Source organism: Miniopterus schreibersii (assembly GCF_964146895.1).
Source record: "Miniopterus schreibersii genome assembly, chromosome: 17".
NCBI classification, from domain to species: Eukaryota; Metazoa; Chordata; class Mammalia; order Chiroptera; family Miniopteridae; genus Miniopterus; species Miniopterus schreibersii.
In genome coordinates, this window is record NC_138117.1 from 21344566 (window position 1) to 21360084 (window position 15519).

Below are 15519 nucleotides of genomic sequence, written 5' to 3' on the forward strand. Positions count from 1 at the left end.
ATACCCAGGAGTGGTGTGATGGGGATAAACCTGTCCTGTTCTCCACTATTTTTGTTGTTTCTCCTACGCTACTTGATTTTTGTTTGTTTGTTTTGTCCCTTACTTGTTTCCCATCTATAAAATGGAGACAATAGCACCACTCCTTAGGGTTGTGAAAATGAGTTAATACATGTAAAGAACTTACAACAATGTCAGATGCATACATAACAAATATTAGTGTTAATATAGCTTGTGTTGGGGTCCTTAAGACCACCCCCGGGTTTGATGATTTGCTAGGACTCACATGCCCCAGAAAAGCTGTCATACTCACTGTTACGGTTCATCACAGCAAAAGCATAGGGATTAAAATCAGCAAAGGAAAAAAGGTGCATTGGGTGGAGTCCAGGAGCACTGGGCCAGTTCCAAGCTTCCAGTTGTCCTTCCAGTGGAGTCACACAAACAGAGCTTAATTCTCTCAGCAATGATGTATGACCACTTGTACAAAGGCTCACCAATCAGGGAAACACACCCATGCCTTGGTGCCCAGGGCTTTTATGGGGGGAGCAGTCACTCAGGCGTACGGTGTGTGTGTGATCAACCTCAGCTACTTTGTCTTCAGCTCCTCCTCCTCCCCCTCCCCCCCACAAGAGGTCAAACTAATACAGGGTGACCCAAGGCCCAGGCATATAAAAACAGGCAATCAGTATAAATTACATTGCTAGCATACTATACGGCATAGCCCAAAGTCTCAGGTATACAAAGACACTTTTATCAGGAAGGAGACCCTAAGGGTTTAGAGGAAGCAGGTAAGAGACCATCCTAAGCTCTTTCGAATGTGGATGGTTTGGGCAACTCAAGCCTATTGAGTTCACCACTTGCTGCACGTCTGTAAATTTTGCTTGCTTGTTTGAACCATCAAGTTCAACCATTTCCTTATTTCTTTTTGTTTAAATCCCCACCCTAGGATATGTTTATTGATTTTAGGGAGAGAGAGAAAGATGGATGTGAGAAACTTCGATTGGTTGCCTCCCATTCGTGCCCTGACCGGGGGATGAACCCACAACTTCTTTGGTGTATGAGATGACGCTCCAACCAACTGAGCCACTTGGCTGGGGCTCAACCATTTTCTTAATGTTTGGAATGATTTTCTTTTTAGTGTGTGAATATTTATTGAATGTTTACCGTGTGCATAGCTCTTATAACTTTCTCTAAGCTGGCAAATAATTTCAGTTTCAATCCATGTTATAAACTCAGGAAAGAAATGGTTATTGCTACAATATGAAAGGACACATCAGAAACTAAAGACCACTACTGTAATTGCAATAATAATGATAATGGTGTGCTCCGTGCAACTGTAAAGCATACGATGGTGTGCCTTAACTACAATTACATATCAAAATGCTTTATGTATATTAGTAGAGTCATTATCAACAACTGCGGTAATAGTTCTATTTTACAGGTGAGAGAATAAAGGTCCAGAATTTTAAAACTCCTCAGCCAGTAATGGGTAGAGTCTATATTTACCATCTGATTCCAAAGCTCATGGTCTTAACATTATGCCTGACAGTGTCCTATGACTTTGAGAAACAAAGGCTCTAAAACGTATTTTGAAAGAGTCAAAACCCAACAACATTCATGTGACTTTATACATCTCAAGATTCACAGAATGTTTAGATGCTGGGGTAGAGTTGTGGCTAGAATACACGTTCATTTTACCAGCAGATGAGTTTTCTGCAAGAAGATTCCAAGATGCCGCTCCCCATGAAAATGTGGTGTAGAAGCCCCCCAAAGTAAGGCAGACAGAGCTACAAAAGGGGGGAAATTAGTTATTTTGAATGTCTTGATTAATAAGGGGAACATAAAAGCTAAATGCCCTCCAAGGTTCCAAAATTGTTGCCATCATGAACTGTTTGTAACCACATCTCTTTCCTTCCTTCCCATATTATTAGATCTCAGTCTGTGGTAGAAGCTGGGACCCTGAAACATGAGGAGAAGGGAGAAAATGAGAACACTCAGCCACTCCTGGCTCTGGACTGAACCCTGAGATGCTCCATGTCCCCCACATCGCCAGCCGTGGGCGGTATCAGCCACCCAGGAAGCACATGCGCAACTGACCCACTTGGACACGTGCGTTCGGCTTGACACCAGGCACGCCACTCCTGCCACCCAGTAATGACTGTCACCAGCCATTGGTCGGAGCAGCCAAAGTTGAACAAAGACTTGAGAGATGTGTTTTTTCCAATGAGGGCATTGGATGAAGGACAAAGCAAGGCAGTTATGTAAACAAGACTCCCCTCCCCCCCACATATGCTGTTAAATGAATTGGAAAGAGAAAAACTAAATTTGATGCACACACCACATTAGAACAAGGATTTTTCTGAGGCATCTCACAGAGACCTCCTCCGGTTTTTGTAATCTGAGATCAAGTGCATTTCCAAGTAGATATATCAGAATTAAACTGCGCAGACACAACTGTCAAGTTTAATGTAGTGCAGAGCCCCGAGACAATGGTATCTCCAGTAATTTCCATTCTTATTGAATTACTTTCTTTGACCTCATCACCAGCATCAAGTCATCCAGCCTAAGAGCAAGTTCTCCGAGGTCTGGCTATTTTCAGAGTTTCCTTAGTTTGCTATCCGGCAAAAATGGTTTTGACATCACATCTTTTGTCAGGCTACCAGCTGATGATCATGAGCTGATTTTAAAAGAAGGCACACAACGTGAAATATGATTATTTCATCTTATCAATGTGACTTCCACCGGCAACGTGTCTGCAGGTGGGGGGGAGGTCCCATTGGAAACACATGTCAGTGATTAATAAATCCATTCATGTTGCCTCACTCGGGTCACTACAGCAAAGAAAAGTGCCACTAAAACATTTAATGCCCACCCCACCACCCCTGCAACCAGTGAAAGGTGTAGAGGAAGGGCTTGGCTGTTGCTCAGCGGGTAGGTATCCAATCTTGGAGGAAGACCCTTAAGGATGGCTGAATATGCAAGGACTGAAAATAAAAGACTAGGAATGCAGGATGAAATGCCAAAGATCATTGTATTTCTCTGTCTATTCTCCTTAGAAATGGAGGCCCCAACTATCCATTCAAAGGGAATTAGATAAAATTAAAGATATCATAAGACATGATATCCTTACTTGTGCCATATTTTCCCAAACCAGCTGTATGTTTTTAGATATCTCCTATTCTCCCAGGCATCTGCATGACAAGGCCATTCATTAATATGACCAGTGGGTGCTCAAAGTCCAATAAAAATATTTTAGTTCACAATGGGCAGTAAAAATATGATTTTATGTTTTAAGGATTTGTGAGGGTTAATTGGTTAGCTAAAACATTCAAAGGAAAGAGGTGATTCAACTGGCCATAAACCACCTTCAATGGATATTATTATTAATAATTTTTTTCTAATGGTAGATAATAATTAACAGAAGTAATTTTTGTATTCCACCCTTGAAATAAAATTGAAATAGAATTAAAAATATTTCTCAATCAATTGCATCACAGTATTAATAAAACCAATTCATTTTGTGTAGACATTTCAAATAACAAAATAATACTGAAATAATTCTTCCAATGCGGTGACTGAAACACTTTTCTTATATACCATGACATAGGGAAGAAAGATGAAGAATTGAAGTGAATTAGAAAATCCATTTTATTACTTGGTTTTATAAGGTGGTTGTGGAATCCAAGTACTTAAAATTCTATTGGAGTCAATTTTTGCCAACCCCTTGCAACAGTAATAACAATTCTGGCTTTTCAAGTGGCAATATTTAGAATACTGTAGTGACCTGATTTTAAATACCATGTTGTAATTACTAAGTTAAGAGCTAGTTTTTACTCTATTCCATGATTTCATTACATGAATGTAAGATGATGGTTCAACAATGACAATTTATACTTTGAATTTCTTTATGTGTATGCAGTATACATACAAGAACCAAATTCTGTAAGTGACACGAATGTTACCACATGAGCACTGGATCGTATTGTCTTTTGTCCATCATTTCCTCTGTTCAATAAATACTGAAGGACACAAATACCTTTTCATTTTTCAAGAGTTTACTTTTTCTTCTGGACTTTCGTAATTAATTTTGATATTTTTCCTCACATACTTCATCTATTTTAGTGAGTTTTCTGAACACTGGCAAAAAAGAAGGGCGCACACAAAAAAATATTTTGCAAACTCATCTCTTGGAAGCTAATGTGCTTTAGAACAAGCAAAAGAGGTTCATTTCACTTTTGAAGAACTGTTTTTAAAATGAGATTAAAAAAAAAAATCCTCCTTTGTCCTTGGATGGAAAAGAAGGCACAAGTGTTTTTCCATCTGTGAATGACATTTGGTAACCTATATGTCATTTTTCCAGCATTTTTGTTCATATTGGCTTAAGTTCAGTGCATTAATATTATTACATTCTTACAGCTAACATTTCTAGTTAGCTTTAATCTTAAAAACAAAATTTAATGCATTAATAATCTACCAAATTAATGACTTGGTCATCTTTGGAAGGAGTAGACAAGACCATTTGTCAACAGTTATTTCTATGCAGTGGGTAATATTAAAGCTAAACTAAGGATAATAATTGCTATTTCAAAGTGACGTTTAAGTGGCAGAAGTTTCTCAAGCCAGGGAGCTGGAAGAGTCTTCCAAACTCTTCCAAAGAGGAAAGCAATCTCGGCATCCTACACCCAGGACAAAGACACTGGCATTCCTGCTCTTCCACTCTGCCATCCTTCATGGTTTTGCAAAATTGTGATGGGAATCCTCTCAAGGATTCTCTCACTCACATGGATCTACAATAGGCAAAGACACTCTGGATTCCAGACCTGTCCTATGGGCAGCAGTGAGGCCGGAGCCAGAGGTCCTAGCAGCCACCTATCTACCTGATCCCGAGAGAAAATTTTTACTTGGAAAAATTTTACTTTTTTCCCCCAGCCCTAACACTTGGCATTAAAAAAATTTTACATGTGGCATCTTTACAACTCAATATAAAATGATTCTATGTCCCCTTTGAGCATAAAAGCTTCCCCTTAGAAAGAAATGCCATTTTGATAGATCTCCACCATTCGCAAGGCAAGGAGAGAAATGAAGACACTGGCTCTAGATGAAGATAAAAAGGCAAGCGGACTGAATGGGTGGGAGCTGCACAGTTCACACACACTGGCATAATTACAGTTTCCTCCTTTGTGTTAGGAAATTGCTTCTTTCATGAGTGTCTTTGCCTAAAAATAATTAAAAGAGGGAAGTCTGAGTTCACCAGGAAAGTTACCATTAAAAAGCTAGAAGTGAAGCATTTACACAGCTTGTCATTAAAGTCAACAAAAAAGCAGTGGTATAAGAGGACAAGAATCATCCAGCTACCCTAGAAAAATATAATTGCATAGAAAAATTACAAGCTCAAGCGAGCCATTCACAGTTTCTACATATGTTCTCACTGTACACTGATTTAGCCTATTCTAAGTGGAAAATACATCTTTGGCTGGTAAGGTAGAAGCTATCATGTGTTTACCTGAAATACAGGCACCAGATTGGTGCTGTGATGGGCTGAAATACAGCAGGGTATTTTCTAAGTGAATTGCAGCAAGGCAAATATTCCCTTTAGTGTCTTCTAACCATAGGAGGAGGTTTAGAAATCTTCAGGCTGCAAATCCAGGAAACGAAGGGCGTCGGTGCTCGAACTTCTATCCCCACAGCCGAGGAGCCAGAGCCAGAAAGGCAGCCTCTCTCCAGTGTGTCCCGAGCCCGCACGACGTGCTAAATTGCAGGCAGGCTTCGTCTCTGCTGGGGCGTCAGCTCTGGGTGCCACACATCCACGATGAATATCAGCCGGAAAGAGGCGGCGTCCTGCCACACCTCGTGCTCAAAGGAGTCGTCGAAGATGAGCACCTTGCCTTCTTCCCAGGTCCTGGAACAGAAATCAAGGATGCTGTGAACCCGATACCTGGGGAGCAGCGCATGTCTACAGGCGGGAAGGCCCTCTCATGGCAACCTCTGCAATATGACCAGTCAACTGAGCCACCAAGCCAGGACTTATTCTGTCCTTGGTGATTAAGAAAGAACTTCAGGATTCTTACCATGAACATCAATCTCCAATGCTCGGCACTGAAGGTGTACAAAGAGCAGGACACTGGTGATAAGAACATGCTTATTCCTGGTAGAAACCTAGGCCAGCCTTGTTTAGTCGGGCAAGCATTCAGACGCCTGCCCCCGCGGCCCATGCCCAGGCTGCCTTTCTGGTCAGTGGCACCACAAATCCTCCCTGGTGGTTCAGAGATGAGTTTAGATCTACACACAGTGACCAGCTCTCCGGCTTTTCTATGCCCCTGGGATATCTGGCAGGGTGTCTGACTCCTCTAGAGCAAAACAGAAAGATCACTGGGGTCTTTTTTTCAGAAAGGGGGGACTCTTTGTACTGCTGAATAATTCAGTGGTAACTCAATATGAACAATGTGTAATATGTGTGGGGCTAGTACTATACTAGTCAGCTGACTCTGAATGCAAGTCTGACCATCTAGAAAGAGGGGGAAGGAGGCTCATCAGCCAGATGTGCGTGCTCTGGGGAGACATCACTGCAGAAGGCAGCCCTGGAACTGGGAGGTAGTCCAGACCCAAGAAAGGACAAAGAAGGGACAGAGGCTAGGTTCTGGATTAACATCAGCCACCCCAGCCTACATCGGTCACACAGGAAGAGAAAGTATCCGAGGGAACAGAGTTTTGTTGTAAAGAGCACCCGTCCTCAGAGGTGATGAAGGAGAGAGAAGGTGAAGGGAGCCAGCATACTTGGTCTCGTTGGCACACCGGATCTTGCAGCCCTCCTTGGGAATCACCAAGCCCAGGTGCATCCGGAGCCTGCAGTTCGTGGGCCCCGTGTGCGGCCACACGTGAGTTCCTGGGTGCATGACGGAATACTTGATCTGTGCAGAAAACATAACACACGGTTCTTCATTTATCAAGGTGGGGGGCGGGGGAATTGCTAAATTAAAGTGACAGCACAAAATTACTGTCAATTTGGATTAGAGCCTTTGTAAGACTCAGAATTAATATTCTCCTCTTATTTCTTTGTGAAGGAACTAAAAATACTCCCATTTTCCGCAAAGCTATACACACCTAACATTTTTTTACCTTCCATTCTGACATCAACCACATGGAATAGTTTCATTAAAAGAGAGTGAAAAAGAGGCATTCGTTGGGCCAAAGGAAATAAACACTTCTTTGTAATCATTAGCATTCCCTCATTGCTGATAAGCAACTGTGTTTTTCCCAGCACTGAAAACACTCTTGGTACCTGTCCTCTTCTGCATCCTGTTGTCTCCGGGAATTTATCTAGTAAAGAGCAGGTTTTAGGAGCTCCTTTACAGGCATTTTCATTTTTTCTTCCTGGAACAACAAATGATAAAAGCGTCGTTAAGAACAGATCACAGTAAAGCTCTGACTCACCCTGTTTTGAGCACATGTGATCTAGACGGTCATCCTCACTGTGGGAGTGAGAAGGCTGCATACACACAAGAGGACAACGTGCTTTGCTCCGATAGATACTGACTTTCAGAGCAAGGGCTAGAATTCTCCACTCACTGGTGGATTATCTGACTAAGGATGTCTAATGGACAAGGCATGGGTTGAATCCTTATTTTCCCCGTGATGGGCATAATAATGTCCCTGTCCCAAGGATGTCCACATTGTGAGCCCGGAAACCTATGGAAATGTTATGTTACACGGAAAGGGGAAATAAAAGTTGCAGAGGACACTGAGATTGCTCATCAGCTAACTTTAAAATTTAGAGATTATCCTGGGTTAAGTCAATGGGCCCAATGTAACCACAGGGTCCTTAAATGTGGGAGAGAAAGAAGATTCAAAGTCCAAGAGACAGGGAATGAGAAAGACTTGACTGGCTGTTGCTGACTCTGACGGTGGAAAGGGCTACAGGCCGAGGGATGTGGGCAGACTCCAAGCTGGAGCCTGCAGAAGGAACGCAGCCCTGATATACTTTGATTCCAGCCCAGTGAGACCCACTGTGGACTTCTGACCTCCAGAACTCAAGATAATAAATTCGTGTTACTTTAAGCCACTAAGTTTATGGTAATTTGTTATGGCAGCCACAGTAAAAAAAAAAAGATCAGCTTATATTTTTAACCTAAAAATGCATTTCCAGGACTATATTAAAGAGCTATCAACACAACATTTTTAATTGGATTTTAATATGTTTTTCATTGTACAGATCATCCTTTACATATGGATAAAAACTTAGAGCTCTTACTAATAAGTCCACTTTTTGGTTTGGACTTTTCAGCTATTATTTCAAAAGTGATACATGTTAATTATAGAAAATAAGAAAGGGAAAAAATAATTCATGGAAAGTCAGGTATAATCAAAATATAAAAATTTACAAGTCAACCAATACTGTATGATTCCACTTATATGAGGCATCTAAAGTGGCCAAATTCACAGAAACTGCAATGGGGGCTTCCAAGAGCTGGGGGAGGGAGAATGGGGAGTTGTTAATAGGTATAGAAAAATTTTTTTTTGAATACACATAAACTCAGTCAAAATCTTCCCTCCAATTAAAATGTCTCCATTATTTATTTTGTTTCTTTTTAATCCTCACCTGAGGATATACTTTATTGATTTCAAATTGAGAAAGAGAGAGAGAGGTGAAAGACAGATGTGAGAGAGAAACATCGATCAGTTGCCTCCTGCACATGCCCCGACCGGGGATGGAACTCAAAACCTGGGTATGTCCCTGACCAGGAATCCAACCTGAAACCTTTGGTGTATGGGACGACTCTCCAACCAACTGAGCAACCCAGACAAGGATATTTTCTTTCTTGCTTAATACTTTTATATGCCCTGTAATGCTCTGCATATTTCAACTTTATCAAGCACCTGTTTTTAGCAGATACTGGTGTCTGTAAATTAGTCAGGATGCTTGCTATTCTGAAGCATTGTTCTAAGAGGCCCAATAACTTCTATAAAACATAAGGATGTTAATGGAACTGAGGTTTCAGATGAACTGGTCAATGCTTAAGGCCAATAAAACGGACTCATTTCAGTGAGATGTCAGTAGATAAAACTATCATGGTATTCACATATTGACCTTATTGCTCCACTTTTAAAAATCTTGTTGGCACAAAGCTGACAGTCACTTAAAATCATGTGATCTCTCTTCTGAAAGATGTTTCCTTGAAAATATCACTGAAGTAGTTCCTTCTCTCACGTGTAAAGCATTCAGAAAGCATAACTAAGATACATGATTGTGCTTATTTGTCCCTTAATGTAAACCAACCGCTTATCACCCTCTCAATTTACTTCATGTGCTCAAGTTGTGCAGCACATGCTGTTCAGTCTTCAAAATGGATTTACTTTGTACAGCTATAGCTAACCCAGCTTCACTTGAATTTTCAAGAAGAGAACTTTAAAGATAAAATTCAATGCTTCTCATTTTAAGGATAGATTGATATATTAATTCACTGAGCACACACATACTGAAGCCCAGTCTATGTGCCTTCTCCTGAGTTCAGCTCAGGGAATCTGAGGTTGAATATGAACCACTTCTTAGTCTTGAAGAGCTCAGGCACCAGTTATTATTGCCTTGTCACTCTGCTGTGTTATCACCTCTAACAACTTCTACCGGTGGCGATATCATTTTGGCATGCAACGCTATCTCCATTTTACAGGAGCGACGAGGCTCAGGGAAGGGCCTTTCTAAGGCACTGATGAGCACATGGGGGACTCTGCAGATATGCCTACACAGTCGTGTTCCTCTTTGTAGCATATCATTTAACAGAAAAGATCAGGAAAATCGAAATACTATTACATATATTTATCCAAATACACATGCGAGTATACACACACGTACACATGTACTTACACACACACACACAGAAATAAGTGTTCACATGGTGTTTTAGAAAACAATGAATGGAATTTGATAATCTAGGTTTGCCAGAGCAGTTTCCTGTAAACTGGGGAATCCCAGCTCTGGGAAGTGTCACCACACTAGTGTCCACTTCCGAAAAGTCACTCTAGCTGCAGAGATCAATCTGGAAGTCAGGGTCTCACCTTGCTGCCACAGTGTAAACTGGCTCCAGTCTCCCTTCTCCCTCAGGTTTTCATCCTCAGGCAGGAAGAGCCCTTTGGCTTTATCCATCACTGCGAGGCCTTCGTCTCGGATCAACTTCCAGTTTCTTTCTAAGGACTAGAGAGAAGATTCTGGTTTTACTTTACTGAAAATATGCCAAGTAGAACACCTTATAATGACGCTCAGCTTTTCGTTTGTCTGATTAATGAAGTAAAGAAATTTTGCTCACATTATCTTTTTTAAAAATTTTTTAATTGATTTTGAGAGAGAGGAGGAGAGGAAAAGGGAGAGGGAAGGAGGGTGGGAGAAACAGACACACACACACACACACACTGATTGGCTGCCTCCCGCACATGCCCCAACCAGGGCCGGGGATCAAGCCTGCAACTGAGGTACATGCCCGTGGCTGGAATCGAACCTGGGACCCTTCAGTCCTCAGGCCAACGTTCTAACCACCGAGCCAAACCGGCTGGGAGGCTCACATCATCTTTATCCACCTGCTGGTGAACTTTCAGGTTGTCTCCATAGCTTGGTTATTGTGAATAATGCTGCAATGAACATGGGGCACAGATCTCTCTTCCATATCCTATTTTCATTTCCTTTGGATATGGTGCTGGGTCACATGGCAGTTCTATTTTTAATATTTTGAGGAACATTCATACTGTTTTCCATAGTAGCTGCACCAAACGTACTGATTTCATACTTATATCTCTCTGAAACCCACCCATTGATTTGTGTGAAAACCCACAGCTGCTCCCATCATAACCCTGCTTTGTGCCGGTCACCCATCTATAAATAATTTCAATACTACTTCACCCCAAGTAGGTAATGCATAAATAGCAAGTCGAAGATTTAATTTCAGTAAAGAGACACTAAAAACCCTCACTTTGGCAGGTCCTCAGAGCGAGAGAATACGGTGATTTTCTCAAGAATGCCTAGATTATGGAAAGAAAAAAAATGCAGCCCAGATATTCACATCTTCAGTAAAACACATAAATCACCAACACTCCCTGCAGCAATTGTAGCTAGTTCAAGTTGCCAGATAAATCTGTTAGATTCTTGTTAAATTGTCACACAGAAGAGAGGAGAATTACCACTCTAACACATGAAATTACTTTCCAAATGAGGTTTTTGGCACCTTACAAGCATGCTCTTCCCCTCCTCCCTCTGGGTGTTTTAGAAGTTTCTTTCACTTCTTTTGAAAGCGATTTTAGAGGCAACTTTGAAAGGAGCTGATCTTTTGTTACTAAAATAGGGCACAAAGCCCTAGGGAAAACGTTAAAGTAATTGCATCACTAAATAAAATTTTTGAGATTTTACTTAGGAACAAGCTGCTTTTGTATGCGACATGTCATTCCTGCCCCTTCTTACCCCCTCTCCCTGTCTCCAGGGAAATGCTGCTGAGGTACTTTTCCATGAGCAGCAATGACTTTTTAAAAAATATTTTGTATCCTCTTGTTATACACAGCACCCAGGGCTGGAAGACAGACTAGGGAGCGAACCGCAGCGGCAGGATCTCCCCTGTCCCAACGGCACGCCTGTGCTACGAGGCCACGAACCCGCCCACAGTAACCACGCACTGCACAGACCTCAAGATTATTTTCATTATAAATAGCCACTCGTCATTTTCTCTTTTAGGTTCAATACTTTGTCATAGAAATGTACAACTGGAAGGATCCATCGTTAAACTAGTGAAAGCGCTGTCATTCGGGGATGATGGAATAGCTCTTGGAGTGCCCACTGAGCCTAACGTCTCACAGCTCAGTGGCCAGAAACTGTTCTGCCGCCCCTCCTGGATGGTCCCTAAGGCAGCTGTGGGAGGGAGAGGTGAGGCTGTGGTGGCCCTGGGGACCCTGCTCCGCTCTGGAGCCTGAGAGTGACTGATGGCTTCTGGGCAGCGGTTTATCCGCACAGGTAGGGCCAGTTAGACTGGTACCAGTGTGGGCAGTCCTTGAAGGGCAAGGCGCGCCCCTGGGCACTGTGCAGGCCTAGAGAGTTCACATTCCCGACAGCTGGGGGAACCCACTGACCAAAAGCCCACACCGCGTAAACCTGATGAAGCAATGGCCAACACAAAGGTAACAACAGTCACGATCTACAGTTTTTCTACCGAAGTAATGACCGTGCTATGGCAGCGATTTTCACCCGTGTGCCAAAAGGATTTTAAAAACATGCAATAACTGACTAGTTAGGGGCACTGATCTCTTTTCCCTTAGGTTGTCAAATTGAAAAATGACAACAGCCAACACAACAATAGCTGTCCGGTGTGAATGAATAAAAATCTTTTTTTTTTTTTTTTTTTTTGGTGTGCTGCAGAATTTTAGGGACTCTTTTATGGGCATTAGGGAGAAATCTGGGATGGACCGATTAATGTTAACTTGAAGCACAGACCAAGAAACCACATTGTATAAAATTCACATGGTTAGAGGGGATTAAAGACCAGGCCAAATTACACGTGTGTGTGTGTGTGTGTGTGTGTGTGTGTATCTGTGAGGGGGGGTAGGAGGATATTGATTTTCTCTATAGTAATATTATTCAGTTTTCTGAGATGGCAAAGAACTCCATTTTTACGGAAATTCCAGCAGGAACTTGAAGGCTCACATAGAGTAGGCAATGCCTACGCTTTGAAAGGTCTCATATGAAATATTACTTCCTTGACCCTAAATTCATCCATTTCATGAAACTGAAGAGAGAAACTGATAGGGTTGGTATTTGAGTTGGTGGCCTAGAAAACAACAGCTTCTAATTCCCATCTCTTCTTGTGGCTACACAGACTTTAGAAAGCAGAGATCTGATTATTTTCACAGTGCCACGTGGCTTCATAAACCCATCATCAGCACCTGCCTGTTGAGTTAAACCTCAGCTGTATTTGGGACTCTAGTCAACTACAGATGGATTTCCTAGTTTCAAGCCTCATTAGTCCCATAATACATTCCAGCTCCATCCAGTTCAGGGCACTTTCCTCACGTGGCCAGTATTCTGCTAAACCCCCTTGAATGCTACATGTTTCCCTTCTACAGCAAATTAGATTAAGTCCTATTTTTAAAGCCTTCTAAAACTGATTTCTTGCAGAAAGTCTTTAGGGAAGCAAACTAAAGCCAAATTAATTCTTATTTAACTACTGTATTTTTCTTATTATTTTCATTCGATTAAAAAAATATATATATATATTTTTAGTGCTTACAGCTCTTTTTAAATTTGTCTAGTAGGTTTTCTGGTTCTCACCAGAAGCCCTCTACCACGGAAAATGAAAATGCACATTTTTAAAAAGTCAAATATTATTATAGGTGTTATAATGAAAGCAGCAGTCTCTTATGCAGCTCTTCTGCAATCCTGAATTCAGCCCCAACTATTTCCTTCAGAGCAAGGTAACAATATGTCTTCTTTCCCCTCGTCTTTATCATGCAATCCAGTTAAATCCACACATCTTTCATACATCTGGGTAAATTCACATTCAGGTGTTATAATATTTTGACAATGAGGTATCATTCACACTTGAGTTGTAATGATTACACTTTCTTTCACATGCAGCATTTTTTTTTTTTTTTTTATTCTGCTCCCTTTTCTTTGGCTTAATTTTCTAACACACTTACCATTGTTTCTTCTTTACAGCACTAAAGGAGAGCTAGAAAATCTCGGTCCTATTCTCCCCTTTGCCAAAAACACCACACAAGCTATTGCTTTTCTTTCTCTCTCTCTGTCTGCACAGAACCTGCCAGTAGCCATCTGCCTTGCTTTCGTCTGAACAGGTTGCTGTCTGGGCTTGGTGGGCAACTGTCCTTGGCCTCTGCCTGGTATCAGGCTCCCTAATTACTGAATTCTAGTTGTTCCTGAGAAAGAACACACAGCAGATAAAACTGAATTTCTGAAAAATTTCTGAAGCTATTCATACACTTACTTGATTGAAGACCTGGCGTGTACAGCATTCTAGACAGTAAATAACTTCTTTTTAGAATTTTGAAAGCATTGCTCCATTGCATTATAACTTTTAGTGTTGCTGTTGGGAAATCTGATACCTTTAGGTCCTTTTTTTTGGTCTCTCTAGAAGTTTTATAAAAGTCAGTATAGTGTAGTGTTTGGGGGTGTAAACGCTAGAGCCAGACATCTTTGGTATGAAATCTGACTCTGCCACTTATTTGCTGTGTGACACTGGGCAAGTTACTTAACCGCTCTCTGCCGTAGGTTCCTCATTTATAAAGAGGGTAAGATGCTAGTAATTCCCTTAGGAGTCTCTAAGAAGATTAAATGTGCTAAAAGTATATGTGCTATATGTAAGTATAGCTATGATGATAATGATGAAGATTTTAAGATCTTTTATTTCTGGTTTCCTGAAATTTCCAGGCAATGTGCCTTAGTGTAAATGTTGGAAACTCAGCAGTTCCTTCAATATGGAAATTCATCTAACTGAGCTTTAAATATTTTCTCCTGTGTAGGAAAACAGGGTCATTCAGAGAAACATTTTTGCTGAGGCAGGTAGTAAACACTGCAGATTGCTAAGTAAGGGGAGTTGCTAAGGAAAATCATTAATGAATGGCATGAGTTTGCTAGGGCTGCCAGAACAAAATTCCACAGACTGGGTGACTTCAACTACAGACAGTTATAGTCTCACAGTTCTGGAGGCTGCAAGTCCAAGCTCAAGGTGTTGGCAGGTTTGGTTTCTTTTGAGCCCTCTCTCCTTGACTTGTAGATGGCCATTTTTTCACTGTGTCCTCACATGGTCTTTTCCTCTGTGTGCTCACACACCCTTCTGTGTGTCTAAATTCCCTTTTCTGATAAGGACACTAGTCATATTGCATTAGGGCCCACCCTAACAGCCTCATTTTAACTTAACTATCTCTTCAAAGGCCCTATCTCCAAATGCAGTCACATTCTGAGGTACTGCGGGGGACTAGCGCTTCAACCTATGAATTTGGGGGGGAAACACACTCAACCTATAACACTAATGCAGCTTCAGGTTAGGACGAGCTCCAGCTGAGAAAGCAAACAGCAGACAGAGGGGATCAGGAATACATTCACATCAACATGGGAATAAGTAAGAAGAATTTGATAGGAGCAAAACAAAATACAGTTATGGGGAAAGGCAGAAAGAGCTATGCTTTTAACCTGTCGACAAAACATAATACAAGAACTCTTAGGACTCAGATTAACATACACAAGATTAGGTAAGGAACTGTGTGTGATTAGCTGTTAAGAAAAAGGGTGTTAAGAAAACACAGACATTGGCATTTGAAAAGTCCCAGAGATGTGTATGTACCTTGAAAGGTTTACTCTAAATTAAGAAAAGGCATGTGGCAAAGTTTAGGCATTAAACTGGAGTTAGAATGAACTGATAGCAACGGTGCTTTAGTACAATGTAGACCACATTTTACTCAATTGTCTAAGAACGTGCTTGTTGTAGTTAATTATTTTAGGGACTAGATCTGATTGTTTTTAGAGACAAAAATCAACTTACT

The 15519-nt window shown here is 41.3% G+C and overlaps 2 protein-coding genes across 6 annotated transcripts in view; one reads left to right on the forward strand and one right to left on the reverse strand.

Moving 5' to 3' along the window:
- CLVS1 (clavesin 1) overlaps positions 1 to 4027 on the forward strand; it is a 119448-nt gene extending 115421 nt beyond the window's left edge. For both annotated transcript variants that reach the window (XM_081116625.1, XM_081116624.1), the window contains exon 6: positions 1929 to 4027. In XM_081116625.1, the coding sequence (XP_080972751.1) occupies positions 1929 to 2016 (88 nt within the window). In that variant the 3' untranslated portion in view covers positions 2017 to 4027. The remainder of the gene's footprint in view (positions 1 to 1928) is intronic.
- ASPH (aspartate beta-hydroxylase) overlaps positions 3628 to 15519 on the reverse strand; it is a 139369-nt gene continuing 127477 nt past the window's right edge. For all 4 annotated transcript variants that reach the window (XM_081116618.1, XM_081116617.1, XM_081116619.1 and 1 more), the window contains 4 exons: positions 10048 to 10183; positions 7277 to 7368; positions 6772 to 6905; positions 3628 to 5896 (listed from right to left, as the gene is read on the reverse strand). In XM_081116618.1, the coding sequence (XP_080972744.1) occupies positions 5746 to 5896; positions 6772 to 6905; positions 7277 to 7368; positions 10048 to 10183 (513 nt within the window). In that variant the 3' untranslated portion in view covers positions 3628 to 5745. The remainder of the gene's footprint in view (positions 5897 to 6771; positions 6906 to 7276; positions 7369 to 10047; positions 10184 to 15519) is intronic.